The sequence below is a fragment of the Anomaloglossus baeobatrachus genome, chromosome 8 (assembly GCF_048569485.1).
Source record: "Anomaloglossus baeobatrachus isolate aAnoBae1 chromosome 8, aAnoBae1.hap1, whole genome shotgun sequence".
Classification (NCBI taxonomy): domain Eukaryota; kingdom Metazoa; phylum Chordata; class Amphibia; order Anura; family Aromobatidae; genus Anomaloglossus; species Anomaloglossus baeobatrachus.
Genome location: NC_134360.1, coordinates 256,347,032 through 256,374,717, shown reverse-complemented (window position 1 = coordinate 256,374,717; position 27,686 = coordinate 256,347,032). Strand labels below are relative to the sequence as shown.

The 27,686-nt window shown below is 52.1% G+C and overlaps 1 protein-coding gene across 9 annotated transcripts in view; it reads right to left on the bottom strand.

Moving 5' to 3' along the window:
• Positions 1–27,686, bottom strand: part of CEP350 (centrosomal protein 350) — a 172,718-nt gene that overhangs the window by 33,477 nt on the left and 111,555 nt on the right. For 4 of the 9 annotated variants that reach the window (XM_075320581.1, XM_075320582.1, XM_075320584.1 and 1 more), the window contains 10 exons: positions 6,573–6,667; positions 6,383–6,460; positions 6,147–6,301; positions 5,428–5,576; positions 5,159–5,343; positions 3,908–3,995; positions 3,671–3,817; positions 3,373–3,530; positions 2,708–2,830; positions 2,287–2,480 (listed from right to left, as the gene is read on the bottom strand). In XM_075320581.1, coding sequence (XP_075176696.1) covers positions 2,287–2,480; positions 2,708–2,830; positions 3,373–3,530; positions 3,671–3,817; positions 3,908–3,995; positions 5,159–5,343; positions 5,428–5,576; positions 6,147–6,301; positions 6,383–6,460; positions 6,573–6,667 — 1,372 coding nt within the window. The remainder of the gene's footprint in view (positions 1–2,286; positions 2,481–2,707; positions 2,831–3,372; positions 3,531–3,670; positions 3,818–3,907; positions 3,996–5,158; positions 5,344–5,427; positions 5,577–6,146; positions 6,302–6,382; positions 6,461–6,572; positions 6,668–27,686) is intronic. The other 5 variants (XM_075320583.1, XM_075320585.1, XM_075320586.1 and 2 more) reach the window with 2 other exon arrangements.

Below are 27,686 nucleotides of genomic sequence, written 5' to 3'. Positions count from 1 at the left end.
CGGCGCGGACCGAGAGGGGCCTGGAGGAGACAAGCTAACAGGGGCCGGGGCCTGTGGAAGGTCCGGTCTGGACTGCAATGCCTCAAGGAGTTTAGAAGACCATTTGTCCATAGACTGTGCAATGGATTGGGAAAGTGACAGATTTTCTCAGCAAAAGAGGCCAACACCGGTGACTCTGTCCCTGCAGCCTGCTCAGGGGGAGCAGGGGGGTCTACATGAGCGGAGGGGCCCACCAGTGGCCGAGGCTCCGGCTGAGCAAGCGAGGCAGGAGTCGAGCATTGCTCACAGTGAGGGTAGGTGGAACCCGCAGGTAACATAGCCCCACAAGAGGTACAGGCCGCGAAAAAAACCTGTGCCTTAGTAGCTTTGCTCCTTGTGGACGACATGCTGTTGTCTCCTAGGAGAGTGACCACTGAGGGTATATGGGAAAAGGGTATACAGCCTGACCGAACAGATATATATATCTATTATATATATATATATATATATATATATATATATATATATATATATATATATATGTATATGTATCTATTCCGGCGCCCTAGAGGGACCAGCACCGGGTGACCGGTGTGGCTTACCGACCGCTAACGAGCGGAGTGTGTCCTCCAGATTCCCTGTCGTGGATCCCCCGGAGCTGCAGAGCTGCTTCACTGAGAAGCATCCACCGGCAGAATGCCAGAAAATGGCCGCCGGGGCTCTCAGGGGAGGAGTGGGGCCGAGGGCGGCGCCAGCAAAGAGCGGGAATCTGGGGTCCCCACAGTGGTCAGTGAGGGGGGAGGAAGACATGCAGGATGCTCCAGCCCTCACATCCGACGTCATGTCGATAATCCCGCCCTTACCCCTGACAGGCAGGCCCGGGGGCGGGATTTTCGCGACTAGGCCGCGGTCAAGCCGGGGACTAAATTTGAGGCCGCGCCCGACAAGCAGGCACGGTCGGCGCGGAAGTCCACCGGCCTCCTCAATTTCACAACTACCGCGGCTTCCGGGAAGAAGGTGCGCTCCCTGCACAGTCCCCTATGGGGACACAGAGTACCTTTAAGTTGCAGGGCCCGGTCCCTGAGGTTGAAGAGGCTCTGGTCCGGCAGGTTCCACCAGGGGCTGCGGATGGAGCACGGTCCCAGCAAATGGATGACCGCTCTGGATCCCACTTCTCCCAGAGCCGCATAAGGGATGGTGAAGGAGACCGCATGTGGCTCCAGCCTCCGTACCCGCAATGAGTACCTCAACCTTAACACCACCGCCGACATAGTGGGGTGAGAAGGAAACATGCCGGGGGCCCCGTGGGGGCCCTCTTTTCTTCCAACCGACATCACTAAGTATGAGAATGCATGAGTGGATGTGTGCCTCCTTCCACACAAAGCATAAAACTGAGGAGCCCGTGGTCCACGGGAGGGTGTATAGGCAGAGGGGAGGGGTTACACTTTTTAAAGTGTAATACTTTGTGTGGCCTCCGGAGGCAGAAGCTATACACCCAATTGTCTGGGTCTCCCAATGGAGCGACAAAGAAATTGATATACTTAGCACACAAAAATGGCCAGTTTTAGGTGAGCCCAACAGCCAAAGGCAAGGCGACCTCTTCTGTTGGGTCCTTATCAAACTAATGACTCTCTTTGGGTTAAAAAAAACCTACAATTTATGGGTGGTCAGGAATCTGCAAATGGAGAATTAGAGGCTGAAGAGCAGGAGAGTTCAATCAGAAGGCATTAGTTTGGTAGGGACTCAACAAAAAGAGGTCACCTTGTTGTTGGCTGTTGGGCTCACATAAAACTGGCCATTTTTACGTGTTTTTTCATAGCAGTAATGTATGTCTATATTTGCATATTCATTGTTCCACATATCTGAGCACTACAGAGTGCAATTGTGGTTTTTTTTGTTACTATATTCTAGCAATCATCCAGAGAGGGTCACATCAAACAGACCCTGAACAGTCGGATATGGAGAAAACTGATGACTGATTATGAACATACACACTACCGCCTCCAGAGTTAATGACTATACAATGAGCATGATTGTTATCTGAGAATATATATATATATATATATATATATATATATATATATATATATATATATATATATATATATATATATATATATATATATATATATATATATATATATATATATTATTTTTTTTTTGTATAAAACTGGAGATACATGAGTGAAATGTCAGGAAAAAAACCCAAGAATTTTACAGCAGAAAGGCATAAAACAAACAAAAGGAACAGTCGGGAATAACCACAAATATCTTCCTTTACTGTGGTGACCTTTCCACGGTCCTCACCTTCCACAACGGTTTGTGGATCCTCGCTACTTTGTGCCTTAGTTTTTACACTTTGGTGGTCCCACGCCGCTAGAGCCTGCTTCTCAATCTGCCTTATTTCCAGTTCTTCCGCGTCCAGCCTCCTTTTCCACTCCAGAAGCTCCTGTGCATGTAGCCTTCTCTGCACCAGCTGCTGTTCCCGCTTGGTCAGGAATCTGGGGACAAGTTTACATTAGATCTTGGCCTTATCGGGGTGCCACTGACTGAGGAGAGGGACGGATGAGGGGACCGCAAGCAGAGGAGGGAGGAGACACAATGTTGCATGCGCTGCTTTCACTAGCGCCCCCCATCAGCACACGGTCATGCCCCCAGGATTCGTCTTGTGATAGCACCAACCTCCCCCCTCACACGGTGCAGAGAGTAGAGGGAGTGGTGCTGTTACCTGAGCAGATGGCGGCAGATATAGAGCTGGAATTTGGGGTGAAGTTTGGGAAAGCACACACTGAGAGAGGCCCAGTGCTGGGGCGTAAAGACAGAGAAGAAGCAGTGAACAGGGCAGATGTCTCTACAAGAAAAGGAGTGAGAGTTTACCAAGGAGACGAGAGAGCAAGACAGACTAACAAAGCGGAAAGCCAAAAAGCCGCAAGGGACCATAGTAGGATCCTGGAGGAGGTCGAGCAGAGTGCGGGGGAGAAAGCCGAGGAAGATGCAAAAACAATGTATTGCTTAATAGGGGTAGATAGTACTACTATGAAAGGTAAGGTGGTGAGGGCTGACTAATATAATAACATCAGGAACATTTTCATGATAAAGGGGTGCTCGCAAGAAATTTTAATTTGGCCCACGGCATGAGAAGTAAAGCATTTCAAAGCCCTGGAGACGCAGCACAGAACAAGTACATCAGACAGATGGAGGTTGGAAAATACAACATGGAGCTGTCAACTACAATGGGAAACAAGGAAATGAATGGACAAGTGCAGCGACATGTAACCATAAAGCAAAGCACAGTCCGGGAATGCTCCGACTCCAGATCCTGCCCCGATTACTGACAGAAGCGCGTATACTAATGCGCAGTCCACATGTATGTGAAGAAGGAAATGTAGTTACTTGGCGTCCATGTGGCCGTGCATTTTGCGGAGCTTCTGCATGATGCTGCTGGTTTCACTCCCAGAGACGGACACCGGGGACGGACTGCGGCTCTCGGCTTCAGAGGGATCGTGGCTGGACAATGGACTGGGCTGGATTTCCGCCTCGCTCGGTTGCTCCTGTGGAATATTAACGTGCAACATTTTGTCACAATTTGTAGGATTTTATTTTTCAGTAATATCCGCAAACAAATCTAATCTCTGAACATGGGCTGTGCCCAGGACTAGAGCGGACGTACGTGACGACCCGGAGGACTCACCAGCTGCCCGCTTTCTGCAGACTTCAGCTTCTCCTGCAGCCGCAGCGTGCTGTTCTGGATCCGCTGGATCTCCTCCTGCTGTTTCAGGATCAGCTGCCTCTCTCTACGAGCCGCTTTATTTGCTTCCTGTAGTCGTTTGATTTCCGCCTGAAAAGAAAACATTTAAAATGTTCAACTCTTGGAGAGAAACAAATAAATGAAGAACAATGGCGATCTACAACTGAACAGCGGCCATACCTGCTCCTGCTGCAGCCTCAGCAAGAGGCCACGCTGACGCTTTCTCAACGGCGGCATTTTATCATCCTCCCCTTTATCACGGAGACGCCTGCAGGACATGAATAGTCATGTATAAGTATTATATTTTAGGCTATTGGATTACTACAAAGCTTAGAATTCAGTGACTGTGGAGAGCGGTGGATGAGACCATACGGTATGACGAATGCACACGCAATATATAAAGAGGTCATAGATAAGGCCTCCGATAGGATATGGCCTCCGATAATGACCCATTACAATACATGGACATCCTCTGTGAGCCACTAGTGAAAGCTGATGAAAAACAGAAGCGTCTCCCATCTGAAGGGCTCATTGCTATCATTAACATTAGATTTTCCCCTCTCGGGATGCCCGTGTGCGGCTCTCCACAGCTTCCAGCCGTACAACCTCAAGCAATGCTGTGCGGACAATCCCAGGTATGTTCCAGCACCAGCAATACCAACTACGATAAGCCCCGTAGAAAGCCTTTCAGCGCCTTCTTATACATCTATTTCATAAACCCAGAACTGGTCTGTAACAGTGCGTTCACAGATATTGCCGTACTTTTTGTTTTATAAAATGCACTGGATTATAAGATGCACCCCAAATTTAGAGAAAACAAATAAGGGGTCAGTCTTATAATTCAGTGATGTCTTACCGGGGAGGTGAGGCGGCAGCGGTGGTGGAATGGGGTCACAGGAGGCAGGGGCAGTGCTGGAGTAGGGCGATGCTGCGGGCGGGTGCAGCAGGTGTCCCAGATGCTAGCTGTGGACGACAGCGCTGTGAAGCAGGAGGTGAATCTGTGAAGCAGAGTCGGCGCATGCGCAGATTGAGCCATCTGCTCAATCACAACCCGAGATCTCATCTGTGCATGCACCACCATCGGGAGCCATTTTCTCTTAGTCCGCTGCTCGGAGATCAATGGGCCAAATGCAGCACGTGTGCAGATGGGATCTGGAGCCAAGAACGCAATCAGCGCACGCGCTGACTCCGGGCACCATTATTTGAAGCCTGTACTGCTGACATTCAGGATGACCGCCCGCAGCACAGCCCGCAGCATCGCCACTGCCTCCTGTGACCCCTCTCTAGCACCCCCCGGTAAACTATATTTGGGAGAAAAAGTGCATCTTATAATCCGAAAAAATAAAATAATTCATTCTAACTGAAAAAATATATGCCCTTACACATAAAACCCCCTATTCCCTGTGATAAACCAGGAATGGTCCTTTCTACCTCTTCTGGTGCTCCAGCCAGGCAAGCTCTGCCTTTGTCTTGTCTTTTAACGCTTTCTGTCGTAATCGAAGGAGAGCGGCTTGGTGGGCCGAGCGCATCTCCCCCTCTTGCATGTACTGACGAACCATCTCCATGGTGAACTTCCAGAAGCTGTCCTGTCCGCTGGAAAAAGGGCCACTAATCTCCTGCGTAAAGGAAACGGCGATATTGAATACCAGAAGAAAACAACGAGCGGCCATTTGTATTTGTCAGTGGTGACCTAGCGTCACCTTTTCAGGAGTACTCTCTTCATCAGATTCATGCCGTCGACTCCGCTGTCGTTCCAAACTACCTCGCCGGTGCGACTCCGAGGGCAGCAAGGAACGAAACGATAATTCCTCATTACCCTCCTCATTTCTGGGCTCTGCTGAGCTCGCACCTTGTAGAGATAAAAAGAGAATTGATTGCAAGCTCGAGCATCCAAGACGGTTATCCCAGAGGTTTCTATTACCGAGCCCTAATTGTTTAGTCTAATAACAAGAGGTCGGCGAATAGTAACGATTCATGTTTGGATTACTAGTAACGAATAGGGATGATCGAATACCTCAAATATTTGGCTTTGCGAATATCTGACGAATAGGTCTCCGTTATGCGAATAGTTGATGTGCAATGTAAGTCTATGGGAAGCCCGAATAGTTCTGAATAGTTGTTATTTGGGTTTCCCATAGACTAACATTGCGCATCAAATATTTGCGAATAGTCGAATAGCAGCAACCTATTCGGCAAATATTCGCGAAGCCGAATATTTGAGGTATTTGATCATCCCTAGTAACGAATCCCAAAGTCCTATTCCGGTATTCGTCACAAAATAACAAACTTAATGAAAGTCATTGGAGAACCTGAGTATTTTTCTTGTGACGAATCCTGGAATAGTACTCGGTATGTGGCATGCATTATCTGAACACGTATAGCTACTATTGGCCAATCACTACTAATAACCCGTACAAACCTTTCTCATCAATGGACAGGCTGGGGTCTCCTTTGGCGGAGCTCGGCTCTGGAGTCGGCAGTTCCTCGGAGACGCTCTCGTCCAGGGTCCTGTGACTTGTCGTTTCTTCTTTAATAGATGATGCCAGCTGACTGTCTTGCTCACTACTGCTGCTGCTGCACAACATCAAACAGGTAAGAACTTAACCCGAGGTCACTAACGAATATTTGCCATCATCCCAAGCTCATCAGCTGTACCTGTGGGATCGCTCTTTGAAGCTGGAAGCACTGCTGGGGGGCAGGGAGGATGGAGAGGCAGAACCAGACCCCCTTTTCCTGTAACCCAAAAAAGCCCCAAACATGTGACAAACAAATCTCTAACATGCGTTCAGATACGTTCACTGCATAGTTGCAAAATAAAAAAAAATAATTAAAATTTATGAAATACCTGGACGCATGGGAGCGATGCCGCTTTTGCTGGTCTGAAGGAGACGTAACTGTGTGATCAGAGGTGTCTGGAGATAAGTAACCACGCTCTGGCTCCTAATAAAAAAAAGGGACAATCAAGTAACTGTTCCCAAAATCCTGCCATTGATGCCCTCATCCAATATGTAAAATATTTAGCCCCCATACTCCAGAGCAAAGCACATTACTATCATCTCAGGCATGCTTCTAAGTATCCCCACAATCGCCACATACATAAAAACACAATCTTATTGTCCGATGTCCGACATCCATTGTCCGACGTCCATTGTCCGACGTCCATTGTCCGACGTCCATTGTCCGACGTCCATTGTCCGACGTCCGTTCTTTATGCATGGCCAAACGACGAGACCAACCTGCACATCGGTAAATCACGCACTCTGAAAGGTTTTACACCAGACGTCAGCTCTGTTGGGTCCACCATTGTAGACATTCACCAAAAATGGAATACAAAAGAGTTCTCGAAACACAAGCCAAAAAACGGAACACAAAAGTAAATATTCATTTGGTCCTTGAGAGCTGTAACATGGTGTAAAACCTTCTGCAGAGCCTGATTTACCGACCAGTCTCTACACATCTGGACACCACTAGAGATGTAGACGTTCTGTCCGTGACTCCGATATGTTTGCTTCACATCAGCTTTTAGCAACACATACAAACAGCAAAGAGTTAAACAAAACAGCACCATGTGACGTCCGGTCATTCTCCTAGTAAATAATGAGAACGGAGTCAAAAGATTTGTAGGACTCTGGTCTCACATCTGGCATCGGTTCTATGCGGCGCAGCCAAGGGCAGTGTGAACGCCGGCATCCTGTGCATCACGGCGCTGCAGAGCCCTGGTGATCACAATTAGAGATGAGCGAACCTTTGAAGGTTCGGTTCGCTGGTAGCAATCAAACCGAACCTCTACTGCTTCTAACTTGGCCCGAGCCCGGTTCAAAATCACCGATTGGCAGTCAAGTCTCTGCCCACATATAGCCAGCCTTAAACAGATCACTTCCAGAGGAGGGAAGGTTATTTCAAAAAATTTTTGTGGTGCACACTACATTTGATCACATGTTGTTACCTCCAGTGTGAGCCGATCAAACACTGCAAGCGGCTGACACTGGACTGAGCACCGAGCGTACCCGAGCACAGCGATACTCGAGCAAGTTAACCCTTTCACCCCCGGGGCGTTTTTCCGTTTGTTTTTTTTTTGCTCCCCTTTTTCCGAGAGCCGTAACTTTGTTGCTTTTCCGTCAATATTCCCATATGAGGGCTTGTTTTTTTTGCGGGACGAGTTGTACTTTTATATGAAACCATAAGTTTTACCATATAGTGTACTGGAAAAGAACAACAAAATTTCAAGTGTGGAAAAACTGCAAAAAAATGCGATTGCACAATGGTTTTTGGGATGTTTTATTCACAGTGTTCACTATATGGTAAAACTGATGTGTTACTGTGATGCCTGAGGTCGGTGTGAGTTTGTGGACACCAAACATGTATAGGGTTACCTGTATCTATGGGGTTAATTTTTTTTTTTTTTACAAGTTTGTCCAAAAAGAAGGGAATTTTGTTTACTTACCGTAAATTCCTTTTCTTCTAGCTCCTATTGGGAGACCCAGACAATTGGGTGTATAGCTTCTGCCTCCGGAGGCTACACAAAGTATTACACTGAAAAAGTGTAACCCCTCCCCTCTGCCTATACACCCTCCCGTGGATCACGGGCTCCTCAGTTTTGGTGCAAAAGCAGGAAGGAGGAAACTTATAAATTGGTCAAAGGTAAATTCAATCCAAAGGATATTCGGAGAACTGAAACCATAACCAAAAGAACAATTCAACATGAACAACATGTGTCCACAAAAGAACAACAGCCCGAAGGGCACAGGGGCGGGTGCTGGGTCTCCCAATAGGAGCTAGAAGAAAAGGAATTTACGGTAAGTACCGTATATGCCGGCGTATAAGACGACCCCCAACTTCTGCCCTAAAAATATAGAATTTGGGATATACTCACTGTATAAGACTACCCCGCTCCCAAATGAAAAAAAGTCTGCTTTGATTGCAACATGTTAATTTTAATTCCGCGAGAGCCGTACAATATGTTTAAAGGGCCATTGACAGATCAATCGCTCCAATGTTCACTTAGTACAGCAAGGAATGCTCCTCCCTGCTGTATAAAGCCACAACTGGACTGAAACAATGGTACTACACTCTGCTACAAACAGACACACACAACTCTGCTACAAACAGACAAACACACACAACTCTGCTACAGACAAACACACACAACTCTGCTACATACAGACAAACACACACAACTCTGCTACATACAGACAAACACACACACACAACTCTGCTACATACAGACAAACACATACAACTCTGCTACATACAGACAAACACACACACACAACTCTGCTACATACAGACAAACACATACAACTCTGCTACATAGAGACAAACACACACAACTCTGCTACATACAAACACACACAACTCTGCTACATACAGACAAACACATACAACTCTGCTACATACAGACAAACACATACAACTCTGCTACATACAGACAAACACATACAACTCTGCTACATACAGACAAACACATACAACTCTGCTACATACAGACAAACACATACAACTCTGCTACATACAGACAAACACATACAACTCTGCTACATACAGACAAACACATACAACTCTGCTACATACAGACAAACACATACAACTCTGCTACATACAGACAAACACATACAACTCTGCTACATACAGACAAACACATACAACTCTGCTGCTCTGTGGGGCCTGCACCCGCGGCTCGGCGGGTACAGCACCCGCGGCATCGGCGGGGGGGGGGGGGGGGATTGGCAGGGCATACATCTGGGGGGTTTGAAGCAGCTCACTGGGGCCCATAATGGGGAGGCGGGGAGGGCATTTACCCGATTAGGTCACGGTGGAGAGGGGGCCCACACAGCGCCGGACAGAAGCTCGCCTCCTTCATCTCTGGGACTGAGAAGGCGGTAGCTCCGCCCACAGATGAAATTCAAAACAGGATATCTGCGCGCCTTAAAGTGACGGCGCCGCAGATTGCTGCCGAGGACTGCGGTCCCCGGAACTCGGCCGGGGGCAGCAGAACTATAAAGGCGAGTGGGCCCCGGCCAAGGGACAGGAGAACTGACGAGGCCGAGTGGGCCCCCCCGGCTCTCCAGGGCCCCGGCATTTGCCCATAGACAGGTAGGAGCCCTGTCTGCGAGCCAGATACGGCCATCAAAAGAGCCATATCTGGCTCGCGAGCCATAGGTTCCCGACCCCTGCTGTATGATATATACCGTATTTTTCGCTTTATAAGACGCACCTGATTATAAGACGCACCCCCAAATTTGGTGAAGGAAAAGAGAATTTTTTTTTTTTTAATGTTAAATGGGGTCCATCTTATAATGCCAGTGTCCCTCTAACAAATCATATAGGGTATATGTCCCTCATAGCCCCCCATCCTAAACTTAGCCCCCTTAATCTGGATATGGCCCCCTTATATTGAATATAGCCCCCTTGTGATGGCACACGTTCCCCTGTGCTGCCTATGGTCCCCTATGGATTGCACACGTTCCCGTGTTAGATAACGCCCCCATGCTGCTGCCCATGGCCCCTATAGATCGCACAAGTCCCCCTGTGTTAGATATCGCCCCCATAGTGCTGCCCATGGCCCCTATAGATCGCACAAGTCCCCCTGTGTTAGATATCGCCCCCATAGTGCCGCCCATGGCTCCTATATAGATCGCACAAGTCCCCCTGTGTTATATATCGCCCCCATAGTGCTGCCCATGGTCCCTATAGATCGCACAAGTCCCCCTGTGTTAGATATCGCCCCCATAGTGCTGCCCATGGCCCCTATATAGATCGCACAAGTCCCCCTGTGTTAGATATCGCCCCCATAGTGCTGCCCATGGCCCCTATATAGATCGCACAAGTCCCCCTGTGTTAGATATCGCCCCCATAGTGCTGCCCATGGTCCCTATAGATCGCACAAGTCCCCCTGTGTTAGATATCTCCCCCATAGTGCTGCCCATGGTCCCTATATAGATCGCACAAGTCCCCCTGTGTCAGATATCTCTCCCATAGTGCTGCCCATGGCCCCTATATAGATCGCACAAGTCCCCCTGTGTTAGATATCTCTCCCATAGTGCTGCCCATGGCCCCTATATAGATCGCACAAGTCCCCCTGTGTCAGATATCTCTCCCCTGTGCTGCCCATGGCCCCTATAGATCGCACAAGTCCCCCTGTGTCAGATATGGCCCCTAGGCTGCTGCCCAAAGTAAAATAAAACCCTCTTTCCTTACCTCCTCCAGCGCTGAGCTCCCTCCTGTCTGGCTCCGTGCTTCTGTTCTTCCACTTCCTGGTTCTCAGTGCGGTCATGTGATCGGCACAGCAGGCTGAGCTCTCTGCCTGATCACAGTGGAAGCAGGGGCACGGGGAGAAACGCTGGAAGGGGTAAGTAAAGCTTTTTTATTTTAGAATGAGCAGCAGCACGGGGGGCCAAATCTAACACAGGGGTGGGCATGTGCGATCACACTGGGACGCAGGCTCATATACTATGCACCGCTGCCCCAGCCCCTCACTGCGTGCGATTTCAGCACCATTGGAGATGGACAGCGGCTGTGCATATTATATGAGCGGGTGCAGGGGATCAAAGGCTGCAGCCCGCAGCGTTCCCCTGTGCTCCAGAGCTGCTGCCCCCACCTCCCCTGGACGCTGCAGTGTGTATATGTGTGTGTGTATTATTATATATATATATATGTATATACACCCCCCCCCCCCCCCGTATATCCGGCGTATAAGACGACCCCCCACTGTAGCCATTATTTTAAGGGGGTAAAAACTCGTCTTATACGCCAGTATATACGGTAAACAAAATTCCCTTCCTCTTTGTCGCTCCATTGGGAGACCCAGACAATTGGGACGTCCAAAAGCAGTCCCTGGGTGGGTAAAAGAATACCTCAATAAAAGAGAGCCGAAAAACGACCCCTTCCTACAGGTGGGCAACCGCCGCCTGAAGGACTCGCCTACCTAGACTGGCGTCTGCCGAAGCATAGGTATGCACCTGATAGTGTTTCGTGAAAGTGTGCAGACTAGACCAGGTAGCTGCCTGACACACCTGCTGAGCCGTAGCCCGGTGTCGCAATGCCCAGGACGCACCCACGGCTCTGGTAGAATGGGCCTTCAGCCCCGAAGGAAGAGGAAGCCCCGAAGAACGGTAGGCTTCAAGAATCGGTTCCTTGATCCACCGAGCCAAAGTTGACTTGGAAGCTTGCGAACCCTTACGCTGGCCAGCGACAAGGACAAAGAGCGCATCTGAACGGCGCAGGGGCGCCGTGCGAGACACGTAGAGCCGGAGTGCTCTCACTAGATCTAATGAATGCAAATCCTTTTCACACTGGTGAACTGGATGAGGGCAAAAGGACGGTAAGGAGATATCCTGATTGAGATGAAAAGGAGATACCACCTTAGGGAGAAACTCCGGGACAGGACGCAGAACCACCTTATCCTGGTGAAAAACCAGGAAGGGGGATTTGCATGACAGCGCTGCAAGCTCCGACACTCTTCGGAGTGAGGTAATTGCCACAAGAAATACCACCTTCTGCGAAAGACGTGATAAAGAGACATCCCTCAGCGGCTCGAAAGGTGGTTTTTGAAGAGCCATTAACACCCTGTTAAGGTCCCAGGGTTCCAGCGGACGCTTGTAGGGTGGAACTATGTGGCAAACTCCCTGCAGGAACGTGCGGACCTGCGGAAGCCTTGCCAGGCGCTTTTGAAAAAATACTGAGAGCGCCGATACTTGTCCCTTGAGAGAGCCGAGTGACAAACCCTTGTCCATTCCGGATTGAAGGAATGAAAGAAAAATGGGTAAGGCAAAAGGCCAGGGAGTAAAACCCTTATCAGAGCACCAGGACAAGAAGATCCGCCAAGACCTGTAATAGATCTTGGCGGACGTTGGTTTCCTGGCCTGTCTCATAGTGGCAATGACATCCTGAGATAAACCAGACGACGCTAGGAGCCAGGACTCAATGGCCACACAGTCAGGTTGAGGGCCGCAGAATTCAGATGGAAAAACGGCCCTTGTGACAGCAGGTCTGTGCGGTCTGGAAGCGCCCATGGCTGACCCACCGTGAGATGCCACAGATCCGGGTACCACGACCGCCTCGGCCAATCTGGAGCGACGAGAATGGCGCGACGACAGTCGGATCTGATCTTGCATAACACTCTGGGCAACATCGCCAGAGGAGGAAACACATAAGGGAGTCGAAACTGCGACCAATCCTGAACTAACGCGTCCGCCGCCAGAGCTCTGTGATCTTGAGACCGTGCCATGAAGGCCGGGACCTTGTTGTTGTGCCGTGACGCCATGAGATCGACGTCCGGCGTTCCCCAGCGGCGACAGATCTCTCGAAACACGTCTGGGTGAAGAGACCACTCCCCCGCATCCATGCCCTGACGACTGAGAAAATCTGCTTCCCAGTTTTCTACGCCCGGGATGTGAACTGCGGAGATGGTGGAGGCTGTGGCTTCCGCCCACAGCAGAATCCGCCGGACTTCCTGGAAGGCTTGACGACTGCGAGTGCCGCCTTGGTGGTTGATGTATGCGACGGCAGTGGCGTTGTCCGACTGTATGCGGATCTGCCTGCCCTCCAGCCACCGATGGAACGCCTTTAGGGCTAGATACACTGCCCTTATCTCCAGAACATTGATCTGAAGAGAAGACTCGATCGGAGTCCAGGTTCCCTGAGCCCTGTGGTGGAGAAAAACCGCTCCCCACCCTGACAGGCTCGCGTCCGTCGTGACCACAGCCCAGGATGGGGGCAGGAAGGATTTTCCTTGCGATAGAGAAGTGGGAAGAAACCACCACTGAAGAGAGGTTTTGGCTGCAAGGGAAAGAGAGACGTTCCTGTCGAGGGACGTCGACCTCCTGTCCCATTTGCGGAGAATGTCCCATTGGAGTGGGCGCAGATGGAACTGCGCGAAGGGCACTGCCTCCATTGCTGCCACCATCTTCCCCAGGAAGTGCATGAGGCGCCTCAAGGGGTGTGACTGACCCCGAAGAAGAGATTGCACCCCTGTCTGCAGCGAAAGCTGTTTGTCCAGCGGTAGCTTGACTACCGCTGAGTGAGTATGAAACTCCATCCCGAGGTAAGTCAGTGATTGGGTCGGTGTCAACTTGGACTTTGGGAAGTTGATGAGCCACCCGAACTGCTGGAGAGTCGCCAGAGCGACGGTCAGGCTGTGTTGACACGCCACCCGGGAGGGTGCCCTGACTAGGAGATCATCTAAGTAAGGGATCACCGAGTGGCCCTGAGAGTGCAGGACCGCCACAACGGATGCCATGACCTTGGTGAAGACCCGTGGGGCTGTCGCCAGGCCGAAAGGCAGTGCCACGAACTGAAGGTGTTCGTCCCCGATGGCGAAACGCAGGAAGCGTTGATGTTCGGGTGCGATCGGCACATGGAGATAAGCATCCTTGATGTCGATTGATGCTAGGAAGTCTCCTTGTGACATCGAAGCGATGACCGAGCGGAGAGATTCCATCCGAAACCTTCTGGTGCTCACATGCCTGTTGAGCAGTTTGAGGTCCAGAACGGGACGGAATGATCCGTCCTTCTTTGGCACCACAAACAAGTTGGAATAGAAGCCGTGACCATGTTCCTGAGGGGGAACGGGAATCACCACTCCTTCTGTCTTCAGAACGCCCACAGCCTGAAAAAGTGCGCCGGCCCGAGATGGGGGCGGAGATGTTCTGAAGAAACGAGTCGGAGGACGAGAGCTGAACTCTATCCTGTAACCGTGAGACAGAATGTCTCTCACCCATCGGTCTTGGACATGTGGCCACCAGGCGTCGCAAAAGCGGGAGAGCCTGCCACCGACCGAGGATGCGGTTCGGGGAGGCCGAAAGTCATGAGGAGGCCGCCTTGGAGGCAGTGCCTCCGGCGGTTTTTTGGGGGCGTGACTTAGACCGCCACGCATAGGAGTTCCTCTGGCCTTTCTCTGGTCTGTTGGACGAGGAGGATTGGGACTTGGCTGAGGGCCGAAAGGACCGAATCCTCGGTTGTATTTTCCGTTGCTGAGGTCTCTTCGGTTTGGACTGGGGTAAGGACGAGTCCTTTCCCTTGGATTCCTTAATAATTTCATCCAATCGTTCGCCAAACAATCGGTCGCCAGAAAACGGCAAACCGGTTAAGAACTTCTTGGAAGCAGAGTCTGCCTTCCATTCGCGTAGCCACATGGCCCTGCGGACTGCCACCAAATTAGCGGATGCTACCGCTGTACGGCTAGCAGAGTCCAGGACGGCGTTCATGGCGTAGGACGAAAAAGCCGACGCCTGAGAAGTCAAAGACGCAACTTGCGGAGCAGAGGTACGTGTGACCGCATTAATCTCAGACAGACAAGCTGAGATAGCTTGGAGTGCCCACACGGCTGCAAAGGCCGGGCCAAAAGACGCGCCTGTGGCTTCATAGATGGATTTCACCAGGAGCTCTATCTGCCTGTCAGTGGCATCCTTGAGCGATGAGCCATCTGCAACTGATACTACAGATCTAGCCGCCAGTCTAGAGACTGGAGGATCCACCTTGGGACATTGAGCCCAACCCTTAACTACGTCAGAGGGGAAGGGTTAACGTGTGTCATTAAGGCGCTTAGTAAAGCGCTTGTCTGGAAATGCTCTGTGCTTCTGGACAGCATCTCTGAAGTTAGAGTGATCGAAAAACGCACTCCGTGTACGTTTGGGAAACCTAAACTGGTGTTTCTCCTGCTGCGAAGCCGACTCCTCTATAGGTGGAGGTGGGGGAGAAAGATCTAGCACCTGGTTGATGGACGATATCAGATCATTTACTAAGGCGTCCCCCTCAGGTGTATCAAGATTGAGGGCAACGTCAGGGTCAGAGCCCTGAGCTGCGACGTCCGCCTCGTCCTCCAGAGAGTCCTCAAGCTGAGACCCCGAGCAGCGTGAGGAAGTCGGGGAAGATTCCCAGCGAGCCCGCTTAGCCGGTCTGGGACTGTGGTCCGTGCAGGAGTCCTCCATGTGAGACCTAGGGGCCACCCCGGGAGCACGCTGCGGCGCAGACCGAGAGGGGCCTGGAGGCGATGATCCAACAGTGCCCGGGGCCTGTGTAAGGACCGGTCTGGACTGCAAGGCTTCTAGTAGCTTGGCAGACCATTTGTCCATAGACTGAGCCATGGATTGTGAAAGCGACTCAGAGAGTTTCTCAGCAAAAACTGCAAACTCTGTCCCTGCCGCCTGGACAGTGGAAGCAGGAGGGTCTGCCTGAGCCGAGGGGCCCACTAGTGACCGAGGCTCCGGCTGAGCAAGTGCAACAGGGGTCGAGCATTGCTCACAGTGAGGGTAGGTGGAACCCGTAGGTAACTTAGCCGCACAAGAGGTACAGGTGGCAAAATAACCCTTTGCCTTAGCGCCTTTGCTCCTTGTGGACGACATGCTGTTGTCTCCTAGGAGAGTGATCACTGAGGGTATATAGCCAAAAGTAAACAACCCGGCCGAACAGAGAAAATATATACGAATATATATATATATATACTCCAGCACCCTAGGGGGACCAGCACCGGGTGACCGGTGTGGCTTACCGACCGCCCAAAGCGGAGTGTGTGTCCACCAGATTCCCTGCCTTAGGTCTCCCAGAGCTGCAGAGCTCGTTCCTGAAAATCCTCCACCGGCAGAATGTGTGTAAAAATGGCTGCCGGAGCTCTCAGGGGAGGAGGGAGCCGTGGGCGGCGACTAGTAAAGTGCGGGAATCTGGGGCCCACAGTGATCAGTGAGGGGGGGGGAGAGGAAACCTAAAGTCTGCTCCAGCCCTCACTGCCGACGTCAGGTCGACCGTCCCGCCCTTACCCCTGACTGGCAGGCCCGGGGGCGGGAGTTATGGTACTAGGCCGCAATGAAGCCGGGGACTAAATTTAATACCGCGGCCGACAAACAGGCTCGGTCGGCGCGGAAGTCCCGGTCTTCACAAACCAGCAGCTGCTGCAGCGTCTGTGAAACAAGCGCTCCATGCACAGTCCCCATGGGGACACACAGTACCTTTAGATGCAGGGCCCTGTCCCTGAGGATACATAGACTCCTGTCCGTCAGATTCCCACAGGGGCTGCGGAGGGAGCACGGTCCCAGTAACTGGAAGACCGGTCAGGATCCCACTTCTCCCAGAGCCTCTAAGGGATGGTGAAGGAAAACTGCATGTGGCTCCAGCCTCTGTACCCGCAATGAGTACCTCAACCTTAACAGCACCGCCGACGTAGTGGGGTGAGAAGGGAGCATGCCGGGGGCCCTGTGGGGGCCCTCTTTTCTTCCAAACGATAAAATCAGCAGCTGCTGCTGACTAAAATGGGAAAGCATGAGTGGATGTGTGCCTCCTTCCACACAAAGCATAAAACTGAGGAGCCCGTGATCCACGGGAGGGTGTATAGGCAGAGGGGAGGGGTTACACTTTTTCAGTGTAATACTTTGTGTGGCCTCCGGAGGCAGAAGCTATACACCCAATTGTCTGGGTCTCCCAATGGAGCGACAAAGAAAAAGTGGCGCACGTTTTGTGGCATTTTCCACGACCTGTAGCATTCTCATTTTTCGGTATCTTTAGCTCATTTTGGCTTATTTTTTGCATCTTGAGCTGATTTTTTTTTTTTTTTTTTTTTTTTTTTTTTTACGGTACCATATTTGCACAGATGCTACGTTCTGTTTGCCTGTTATTGCATTTTGCGGTGACTAAAAAAAGTAATTTTGGCGTCTGGAATATTTTTGCCACTATGCCGTTTACCGATCAGATTAATTCATTTTATATTTTGATAGACCGGGCATTTCTGAATGCGGCGATACCAAACGTGTGTATATTTCTCATTTTTTTAACCCTTTAAATTTCAATTGGGTGAATGGTGAGTGATTTGAACTTTTAGGTTTTTTTTTTTTATAATCTTTTAAAACTTTTTTTTAACTTTTTTTTATTTTACTAGGTCCCTTAGGGGACTATAATGATCAGCAGTCTGATCGCTCTTCCATTTCTCCAGCTCACAGCTACAGAGCTGAGATCTGGAGAAAAACGGATTTTTGTGTACTCACCGTAAAATCGTTTTCTCTTAGCCATCATTGGGGGACACAGGACCATGGGTGTTATGCTGCCTATCCATAGGAGGACACTAAGTAGATGCAAAAGCATAGCTCCTCCTCTGCAGTATACACCCCCTGGCCGGGCCAGGCAGCCTCAGTTTTAGTACACAAGTAGTAGGAGAAAAAAAAACAGTAAAAACTTCTCAACAGAGGAACATGAGAAAAGAAGAGTCATAACCAAATAAGGTACTGAGAGAACCAAGGTCTAACAGGGCAACAGGGTGGGTGCTGTGTCCCCCAATGATGGCTAAAAGAAAACGATTTTACGGTGAGTACACAATAATCCGTTTTTCTCTGACGCCTCATTGGGGGACACAGGACCATGGGACGTCCTAAAGCAGTCCATGGGTGGGAAACATAAAAGAAGACACCACAACCCAAGGACTAGGAACCAGTCCCAGACAGCCTGGAGCGCCTACTGAGAGAGGTGCTCTACTGACGTTTGCAGAATTTTCCTACCCAGATTTGTCTCAGTTGAAACCTGGGTATGGACTCTGTAATGCTTTGAAAACGTATGTAGGCTAGACCAGGTCGCAGCCTTACACACCTGTTCCACTGAAGCCTGATGCCGAATGGCCCACGAAGCGCCAACTGCTCACGTGGAATGAGCCCGCAGCCCACTAGGAATGGGCTTGAGTTGCAAGCGGTAGACTTCCTGCATCGCAGAGCGAATCAAGCGAGCCAGGCGGCATTGGTAGAAGATTGAGAGCGCTGAGACCTGCCCATTAAGGGAACTGAGAGCCAACCCCGCTTGCAAGCCAGACTGTAGAAAGTTGAGAATTCTGGGGATGGCCAGAGGCATAGGCTGGACGTTAGTTTGGTGCTGGAAGGCACCACGGTACGTCTGTGAGCATTTGTACTAATTCGGCGTACCAGGCGCGCCCGGGCCAGTCCGGTGCTATCAGTATCACCGGGACTCCCTCTGCCTTGATCTTCCTGATTACCGGCGGCAGCAGGGGTAGAGGTGGAAATATGTAAGGCAGGCGGAAGTGGTGCCAGGAGCAGACTAGAGCATCCGCACCGATGGACTGCGGGTCGCGTGACCTGGCTATGAACGCGGGTACCTTTGCATTCAACCTTGAGGCAATTAGGTCCACGTCTGGTGTGCCCCAGCGAGTGCAGATGTGTAGAAACATCTGGGTGGAGAGACCATTCTCCGGCGGCCAGGCCTTGGCGACTTAGAAAGTCTGCAGCCCAGTTCTCTACCCCCGGTATGTGTTCCGCTGATATCACTGATCCCGTTGATTCGGCCCAGCTGAGGATCTTGTGGGCCTCGAGATAAGCCACTTTGCTGAGGGTGCCTCCCTGCCGATTGATCTAGGCTACAGCTGTCGCATTGTCCGATTGGACTCGAATCTGACGACCCGCTAGCAGAGGGCAGGATGCCCTGAGCGCGAGGAAGATCGCGCGGAGTTCCAGGATGTTTATGGATAGGGAAGACTCCTGGGGTGTCCAACGTCCTTGAGCAGTATGGTGCCGGTACACTGCTCCCCAGCCTAGGAGGCTGGCGTCCATGGTCAGGACCAGCCAGTTCACTGGGAGAAAAGATCTCCCCTTCGATAGGGATGAGGACCGAAGCCACCAGCGGAGTGCGTACCTGACTGAAGGCGTCAGGTGAAGATGTCTGTCCAGGGAGAAGGGGCTCTTGTCCCAGGCCGCTAGAAGGCCTAGCTGCAGTGGGCGGAGGTGCAGTTGAGCAAAGGGTACTGCTTCCATAGCCGCCACCATCCTGCAGAGCACTTTCATGATGAATCGAATGGAGCGAGACGGAGGATGTAGAAGGCAGCGTACCGCTCGTTGAAGAGCGATCGCCTTGTCCTGAGGGAAAAAGATCAAGCCCCGACGGGTGTCCAGGGACATGCCCAGGAAGGTGATGGATCGTGATGGGATCGGGGATGATTTGTCTAGATTCACTAGCCACCCTAAGCGGGATAGGGTGTCCACAGTGATCTGTATGCTGGTTGAGCAGTCGCGGAAGGAGGGGGCCTTGATGAGGAGGTCGTCCAAGTAAGGGAGAACGACTACTCCCCTGGCGTGAAGGACGCTCATGGCGGCCGCCATGAATTGGTGAAGACCCTTGGTGTGGTGGCAAGGCCGCAGGGTAGAGCTACGAATTGAAAGTGGGAGTCCTGAATTGCAAAGCGGAGGAACTTTTGGTGATCTGGGGCGATGGGTATGTGCAGGTACGCGTCCTTGATATCTATGGGGCGAGGAATTCCCCTTCAACCATGGATGCAATAATGGACCTTAGGGACTCCATTCTGAATCTCCGTACGTGCACATGTTTGTTCAGGTGTCTGAGGTCCAGGATGGGTCGAACTGACCCATCCTTTTTGGGGACCACAAAGAGGTTGGAATAAAAAAAACCCCCGAACTTCTCGTCGTCTGGGACAGGTATTATCACTCCTGCTGTTTGGAGCGAGTGGATTGCTGAGAAAAAAGCTTTGCATCGTTTTCGAGTCTTTGGGGGGGGGTTTGAGAGAAAGAACCGATTCGGGGGTCGGGTCTGAAATTCTATGTGGTAACCGGAAGACACAAGGTCTCGCACCCATTTGTCATCTGAGGCGGCAGCCCAGATGTGTTGAAAGAGCCGCAGTCGACCTCCTACAATGAGTGTGTCTTCCGGGGCGCCGAAGGAGTCATGAGGGGGGAAAACGTTGTGGACGAGTCTCTCTAGTCCTGGACTGTTTCAGTCTAGGCTGCCATGATGAAGTGGGTTTTGGGGAGAGCTGAGAAGGTCGGTCCCTGCGTAGTCCGCGGCAGGTGGCGGGGACAGCACGGGATGTCGACCAACCAAATGAGTTCCGAAAGGAGCGGAACAAGGACTGTGGACGTCTGGTGAAGGACGTCCTGGACTTCAGCTGGGAGAGGGAGGTACGTTTTCCTCCCGTGGCGTCAGAAATGAGCTTGTCCAGACGTTAGCCAAACAATCGGTCTGGAAAAAAGGGAAGGCCCGTGAGAGACTTCTTGGAGGCAGAGTCCGCTCACCATTGTCGGAGCCAGAGAGCTCTACGGATGGCTATGGTATTTGAGGCGGCAAACGCTGCACAGGTAGCAGCATCCATGGAGGCCTGCATGAGGTACTCCGCCGCAGCGGCAATTTGAGCTGTTACCTCTGTGAAGGTATGAGTGAACTGGGCTTCCTCAAGCGAAGTGTTAAGGGATTCTGCCCAGACCAAGATCGCCTTTGCGACCCACACAGCGGCAAAGGAGGGCGAGAGGGAGGAACCCAAAGCCTCAAAGGCAGAGCGGGCGAGGTACTCCACCTGTCTGTCTGTCGGGTCCTTGATGGAGGAACCATCGGGTAAAGACAGGAGCGTCTTTGTGGTAAGGCGGGAGGCCGGGGGGGGTGGTTGACCGAGGGCGGATCGGCCCAGCCCTTAGGGGCAGGTGAGGCAAAAGGGTACCGGGACTCCATGAGTTTTCGGTTACCGAAGCGCCTGTCAGGCTTCTCCCTTTGCTTTGTGAGGATATCCTGAAACTCTGGGTGATAAGCGAAAACCTTTTGGGGTTTCCTTGCCCCTCTTAAAGGAGACCACATGGTCAGTGGTAGTGGATGGGGGATCCTCCACATGCAGAAATTTGTTGATTGCTGCTATAAGGGAGTCTATTGCAGTTTGATCATCTGGGGGTGATGAAACCAAGGAATGCTCCTGGTACAAACAGCAGTCTCCCTCCTCCAGCTCTTCAGAAGCCGTCGAGCGTGTGGGAGAGCCTGCCCTGTGTGCTCCAGAGGGAGAGCCATGGGGGCCATGAGAGAGTGCTGGAGACACCCGGCCATGTGCTCTTTTCCTGATCCCTGCAACCGGTGAAGCATGTGCCCGGATTACCTCAGAAGGATCCTCCATAGGGGTATCCTCAGGCTGCGTTCCGTCCAGGGACCCAGAAGGGTGTGGAGGACGACATTGGATAGCCAGAACCAGGTTCTGTGACAGTTTTTCCTTGGATTGAGAGAGAAACTGTGCCCATTCCGGTGGGCTGGGAGCCCTAGGCTCTGGGCTGATGGTTGCTGCGGTGGTGGCAGGGGGGTCTTGGGGGGCTATAGGGGCACAGGACTCACAGAGAAGAGGTGTGTTTGCGTGGTAGCTCAGCGTGGCAGGCAGTGCAGGCTGAATAATAGACTATGTGGGCCTTAGCACTCTTCGTGCCCTTAGATTTCTGCATGTTCCTAATAGGAGTATGCCAGGAGGGGGAGCAATGCTCAGCAGAGCTACAAGTGAAGCAAGTACCTCACCAGAATCAGCCGATGACCCTGTCCTCAGGAAGGAGTAAGCTCTGTGGAGATCTTCGCACGCATTCCTGAGGGGGCGGGGTTTATCGCGGCCGCGGGGGGCGAGGCTTAGCGCTAAAAGAGCGCGAAGAAGAAGTCAGTGTGCCCCCCTCTGCTGTGGGTAGTAAAAAAACGTCGAGAAGGGAGCTTCTGACAGTTTTCCTCCCTCTCCCTCCAGTCAGCACACAGCTTGTCACTGGTGGTTATCAGCCGGCTTTTCTGCTAGAGCAAATAAACAGAGCAAATAAACAGTGTGAGTTCCTGAGCTCTGGGCCCTCCCCCTGTCACCGTAAATTATCTGTGCAGGACTTTCTGCAAACAGCGAGGGACTTCCTCCTCCTCCAGCCAGCAAGCTAGGGAAAAGTTAACAGTGTGTGTTCAGGATCCCTGGGGCTCTCCTCCTTGCACTCAGCAAGGGACTTTCTCATAATAAATACTGTAAATTCAGCAGTCCTGGGAGCCTTCCCTGCACCATCTTTTCTCCCTTTGTCTGGGAAACCAGTCAGGGGGGATCTCACCTTAAAAGACTGCTTCAGTCCAGGCAGTGGAAATAGCAGAGTCAGCTTGCTGTGTCTGGTCACACAGGTGCCATGTTCAACTCAGAGCCTGCAAAGAGGGGCTGAGGAATTGTGCCTCTGCCCTGGGCTCTGGAAAATCGGTGTCTGTGGAACCCGTCGTCCAGTCCAGGATCCAGCGTCGCAGGAGGGGGTACGTGGAGGCGACACTCCACGTTCCCGCCCGTTGATGGTAGTGGGAGATCGGTCCCAAAAGGAAACCGTCGCCCTTAAAAAATAACAAACCTTGAAAGGAAGTACCTCCTACAGACACTAAGCTAAAATTGAGGTTGCCTGGACCGGCCAAAGGGTGTATACTGCAGAGGAGGAGCTATGCTTTTGCATCTACTTCGTGTCCTCCTATGGATAGGCAGCATAACACCCATGGTCCATGGTCCTGTGTCCTCCAATGAGGCGTCAGAGAAAAAGAGAATTTTGTTTACTTACCGTAAATTCTTTTTCTTATAGTTCCGACATGGGAGACCCAGACCATGGGTGTATAGCTTCTGCCTCCGGAGGACACACAAAGTACTACACTAAAAAGTGTAGCTCCTCCCTCCTAGCATATACACCCCCTGGATAACCAAATATAGCCAGTTTAGTGCAAAAGCTGAAGGAGGACATCCACCCACAAGTAGAGATAGAGCAAAACCCGGAACAACCGGAACCTCTGTCTACAACAACAGCCGGTGAAAACACACGGAACAAGAAAACTGCCAACAGGCAACAGGGAGGGTGCTGGGTCTCCCATGTCGGAACTATAAGAAAAAGAATTTACGGTAAGTAAACAAAATTCTCTTTTTCTTCATCGTTCCTCATGGGAGACCCAGACCATGGGACGTTCCAAAGCAGTCCATGGGTGGGAATAAACAGAAAACTGAGAAGTAGGCGAAACCTAACTTCACAAATGGGCGACAGCCGCCTGAAGGATGCGCCTGCCCAAGCTCGCATCTGCCGAAGCATGAGCATGCACTTTGTAGTGCTTCGAAAAGGTATGCAGACTGGACCAAGTGGCAGCCTGACAGACTTGCTGAGCCGTAGCCTGGTGCCTGAAAGCCCAAGAGGCACCGACAGCTCTGGTCGAGTGTGCCTTGATCCCCGGCGGGGGAGGCACTTGAGAACACTGGTAGGCATCGGAAATGGCCGACCTAATCCAGCGAGCTAGGGTCGGCTTAGAAGCAGAGAGGCCCTTACGCTGACCAGTGGTCAGCACAAAGAGAGAGGTGCACCGCCTAAGAGCAGCGGTGCGAGACACATAGATCCGGAGCGCCCGCACCAGATCCAGAGTATGCAACGCTTTTTCAAAGCGATGACCAGGAGCCGGACAAAAGGAAGGCAGGGAAATATCCTGGTTAAGGTGGAAGGGAGATAGCACCTTAGGAAGAAAGTCCGGAGACGGACGAAGAACCACCTTGTCTTGGTGAAAAACCAAAAAAGGTGACTCCGAGGAGAGCGCAGCCAAATCAGAGACTCTCCTGAGGGAAGTTATGGCCACTAGAAAGACCACTTTCTGTGAAAGACGAGACAAAGAAACCTCCCTAAGTGGCTCAAAAGGGGGTTTCTGCAAGGCCGTGAGGACCAGATTAAGGTCCCAGGGATCCAGAGGTCGCCGGTAAGGCGGAATGATGTGATATGCGCCCTGCATGAAGGTGCGCACCTGAGCCAGCCGGGCGATACGCCGCTGGAACAACACTGACAGAGCCGAGACCTGTCCCTTGAGGGAATTGAGGGATAGTCCTAGCTGCAGACCAGACTGCAGGAAGGACAGAAGGGTCGGCAGGGCAAAAGGCCAAGGGGCGTGGCCGGAAGAACGACACCAGGACAGGAAAATTCTCCAAGTCCTGTGGTAAATTTTTGTCGAGGAAGACTTCCGAGCCTGAGTCATAGTGGAGATGACTTTGGGAGGAATGCCAGAAGCCGTCAGGATCCAGGACTCAAGAGCCACGCCGTCAATCTGAGAGCCGCAGAATTCTGGCGGAAAAACGGACCTTGTGAGAGAAGGTCTGGACGGTCCGGGAGATGCCACGGCACCTCTACGGACAGACGGAGCAGGTCTGGGTACCAAGCTCGCCTGGGCCAGTCTGGAGTATGACCCGACGGCCCTCCATTCTAATCTTGCGCAGGACTCTGGGCAAGAGAACTAGAGGGGGAAACACGTAAGCCAGACGGAACTGGGACCAATCCTGAACCAGCGCGTCCGCTGCAAAGGCCTGAGGATCGTGGGAGCGAGCCACGTAAACCGGAACCTTGTTGTTGTGCCGGGATGCCATTAGATCCACTTCCGGAGTGCCCCACTTGCGGCAGATTGACCGGAACACTGCCGGATGCAGGGACCACTCGCCGTTGTCCACGGTTTGACGGCTGAGATAATCTGCCTCCCAGTTTTCTACGCCTGGGATGTGGACTGCGGATATGGTGGACTTGGAGTCCTCCGTCCACTGAAGGATGCGTTGAACCTACAACATTGCCAGGCGGCTGCGAGTCCCGCCCTGGTGATTGATGTAGGCAACTGCAGTCGCGTTGTCTGACTGGACTCGAATGTGCTTGCCCGCCAACAGGTGGTGAAAGGCTACGAGAGCTAAGAGCACAGCTCTGATTTCCAGCACATTGATCGAGAGGGCTGATTCGGACGGAGTCCAAGTGCCCTGTGCTCGGTGGTGGAGAAGTACTGCCCCCCAGCCGGATAGACTGGCATCCGTGGTGAGGATCACCCAGGACGGGGCCAGGAAGGAGCGTCCCTGAGACAGAGAGAGGGGCCGAAGCCACCACTGAAGAGAGCTCCTGGTCTGTGGCGACAGAGCCACTAACATGTGCAAGGAAGAAGTCTGCTTGTCCCAACAGCGGAGAATGTCCAGCTGCAGAGGACGCAGATGGAACTGGGCAAAGGGAACCGCTTCCATTGACGCCACCATCTGACCCAGCACCTGCATGAGGTGCCTGATGGAATGACGGCGGGGCCTCAACAGATGGAGGGACTGCTGTTTGACTAAGGGCAGCTTGACAAGTGCCGGCAGAGTCTCGAATTGCATCCCTAGGTTCGTGAGTTCTTGGGTCGGGGTCAAAGTGGACTTGGGCAGATTGACAAGCCATCCGAATTGGACAAGTGTGGCAAGAGTGAGCGAGACACTCCGCTGACAGTCTGCGCTGGATGAAGCCTTGACAAGAAGATCGTCCAAGTAAGGAGTCACTGCCAACCCCTGGAGGTGCAGAACCGCAACCACTGCTGCCATGACCTTGGTAAATACTCGAGGGGCCGTGGCTAACCCGAAGGGGAGAGCCACGAATTGGAAATGTTCCTCTCCGATTGCAAAACGTAGCCAACGCTGGTGTGAAACTGCAATTGGCACATGCAGATAGGCATCTCTGATGTCGATGGATGCCAGGAAATCTCCTTGGGTCATTGAGGCAATGACTGATCGCAGAGACTCCATGCGAAAGTGCCGCACCTGAACATGCTTGTTGAGAAGCTTGAGATCCAGGATGGGCCGGAAGGAACCGTCCTTTTTGGGGACTAGGAAGAGATTTGAGTAAAAACCTCTGAACCGTTCCCTGGCGGGAACCGGTACAATCACTCCGCTGGCCTGCAAGGATGCCACGGCCTGAGAGAAGGCGGCGGCCTTGGAGCAGGGGGGAGTTGACAGAAAAACTCTTCCAGCCCGCCAAACAGATAACTCTATCCTGTAGCCGTGGGAGATGATATCCCGCACCCACTGATCGGAGACGTGTTGGAACCACACGTCGCCAAAGTGGGAGAGCCTGCCACCGACTAAGGACGTTGCTGGCGCAGCCAGATAGTCAAGAGGAGGCTGCCTTGGTGGCAGCAGCTCCTGCGGACTTTTGTGGACGCGGCTTCTTGCGCCAGGAGGACTTCTGGTCCTTGGTGAGTTAGTGGACGAGGCCGAGGGCTTAGAGGACGACCAGTTAGAGGAACGAAAGGAACGAAACCTCGACTGGTTCCTGCCCTGGACAGGTTTCCTAGTTTTAGTCTGCGGCAAGGAAGTACTCTTCCCGCCAGTAGCCTCCTTAATTATTTCATCCAGTTGTTCGCCGAACAGCCTGGACCCAGCAAATGGGAGCCCAGCAAGGTACTTCTTTGAGGAAGCATCTGCCCTCCACTGTCGAAGCCACAAGATCCTGCGGATAGCGAGGGAATTAGCGGAGGCCACCGCAGTGCGGTGAGAGGCCTCCAGCATGGCAGACATGGCGTAGGCTGAAAAGGCTGAAGCCTGGGAAGTTAAGGCAACCAATTCAGGCATAGAGTCCCTAGTGAGGGAATGCATCTCCTCTAGGGAAGCAGAGATGGCTTTGAGAGCCCACACTGCTGCAAAGGATGGGGAGAACGAGGCCCCTGCCGCCTCATAGACAGACTTGGCCAGGAGGTCAACCTGGCGGTCAGTGGGATCCTTAAGTGAGGTGCCATCAGGCACAGATACAACTGTCCGGGCTGAGAGTCTAGACACCGGAGGGTCTACCTTTGGTGAGTGAGCCCACTCCTTGACCACCTCTGGTGGAAAAGGATAACGGTCGTCAGAACCACGCTTTGGAAAGCGTTTGTCAGGACAGGCTCTGGGCTTGGACACAGTGGCTTGAAAACTGGAGTGGTTAAAGAACACACTCCTTGTTCTCTTAGGCAAGGTAAACTGGTGCTTTTCTGCCAGAGAGAGTTGCTCCTCTGATGCTGGCGGATTGAGGTCCAGTACAGAATTAATGGATGCAATCAAGTCACTCACATCTGCGTCACCCTCGGTCAGATCAATGGGGCACATGGAGGTAGCGTCCGAGCCCCCAGTAAAGATATCCTCCTCATCCTGCGGGTCGACTCGTGAATCGGAGTCGCGGGACGAGGAAGGAGAGGGGTCCCTGCGTCTCCTCTTAGGAGGACGGGGTCTGGGAGCAGATGAAGAATCCTCTGTGAGCTCTGCAGAGCGAGCCGAAGCAGCAGAAGCGCCCTGAGAAGGGGGCTGATGCATGCTCAGCAGAGTCCGGGACAGCTGTCCCATGGAGTCGGCGAAGGACTGGGAGATAGATTTAGAAAACACTTCTACCCAAGCCGGGGGTTCAGCCACCTGGGCCGGAGCAGCCGGAGGGACCACTGGGGAGACTCCAGGCTGAGGCAC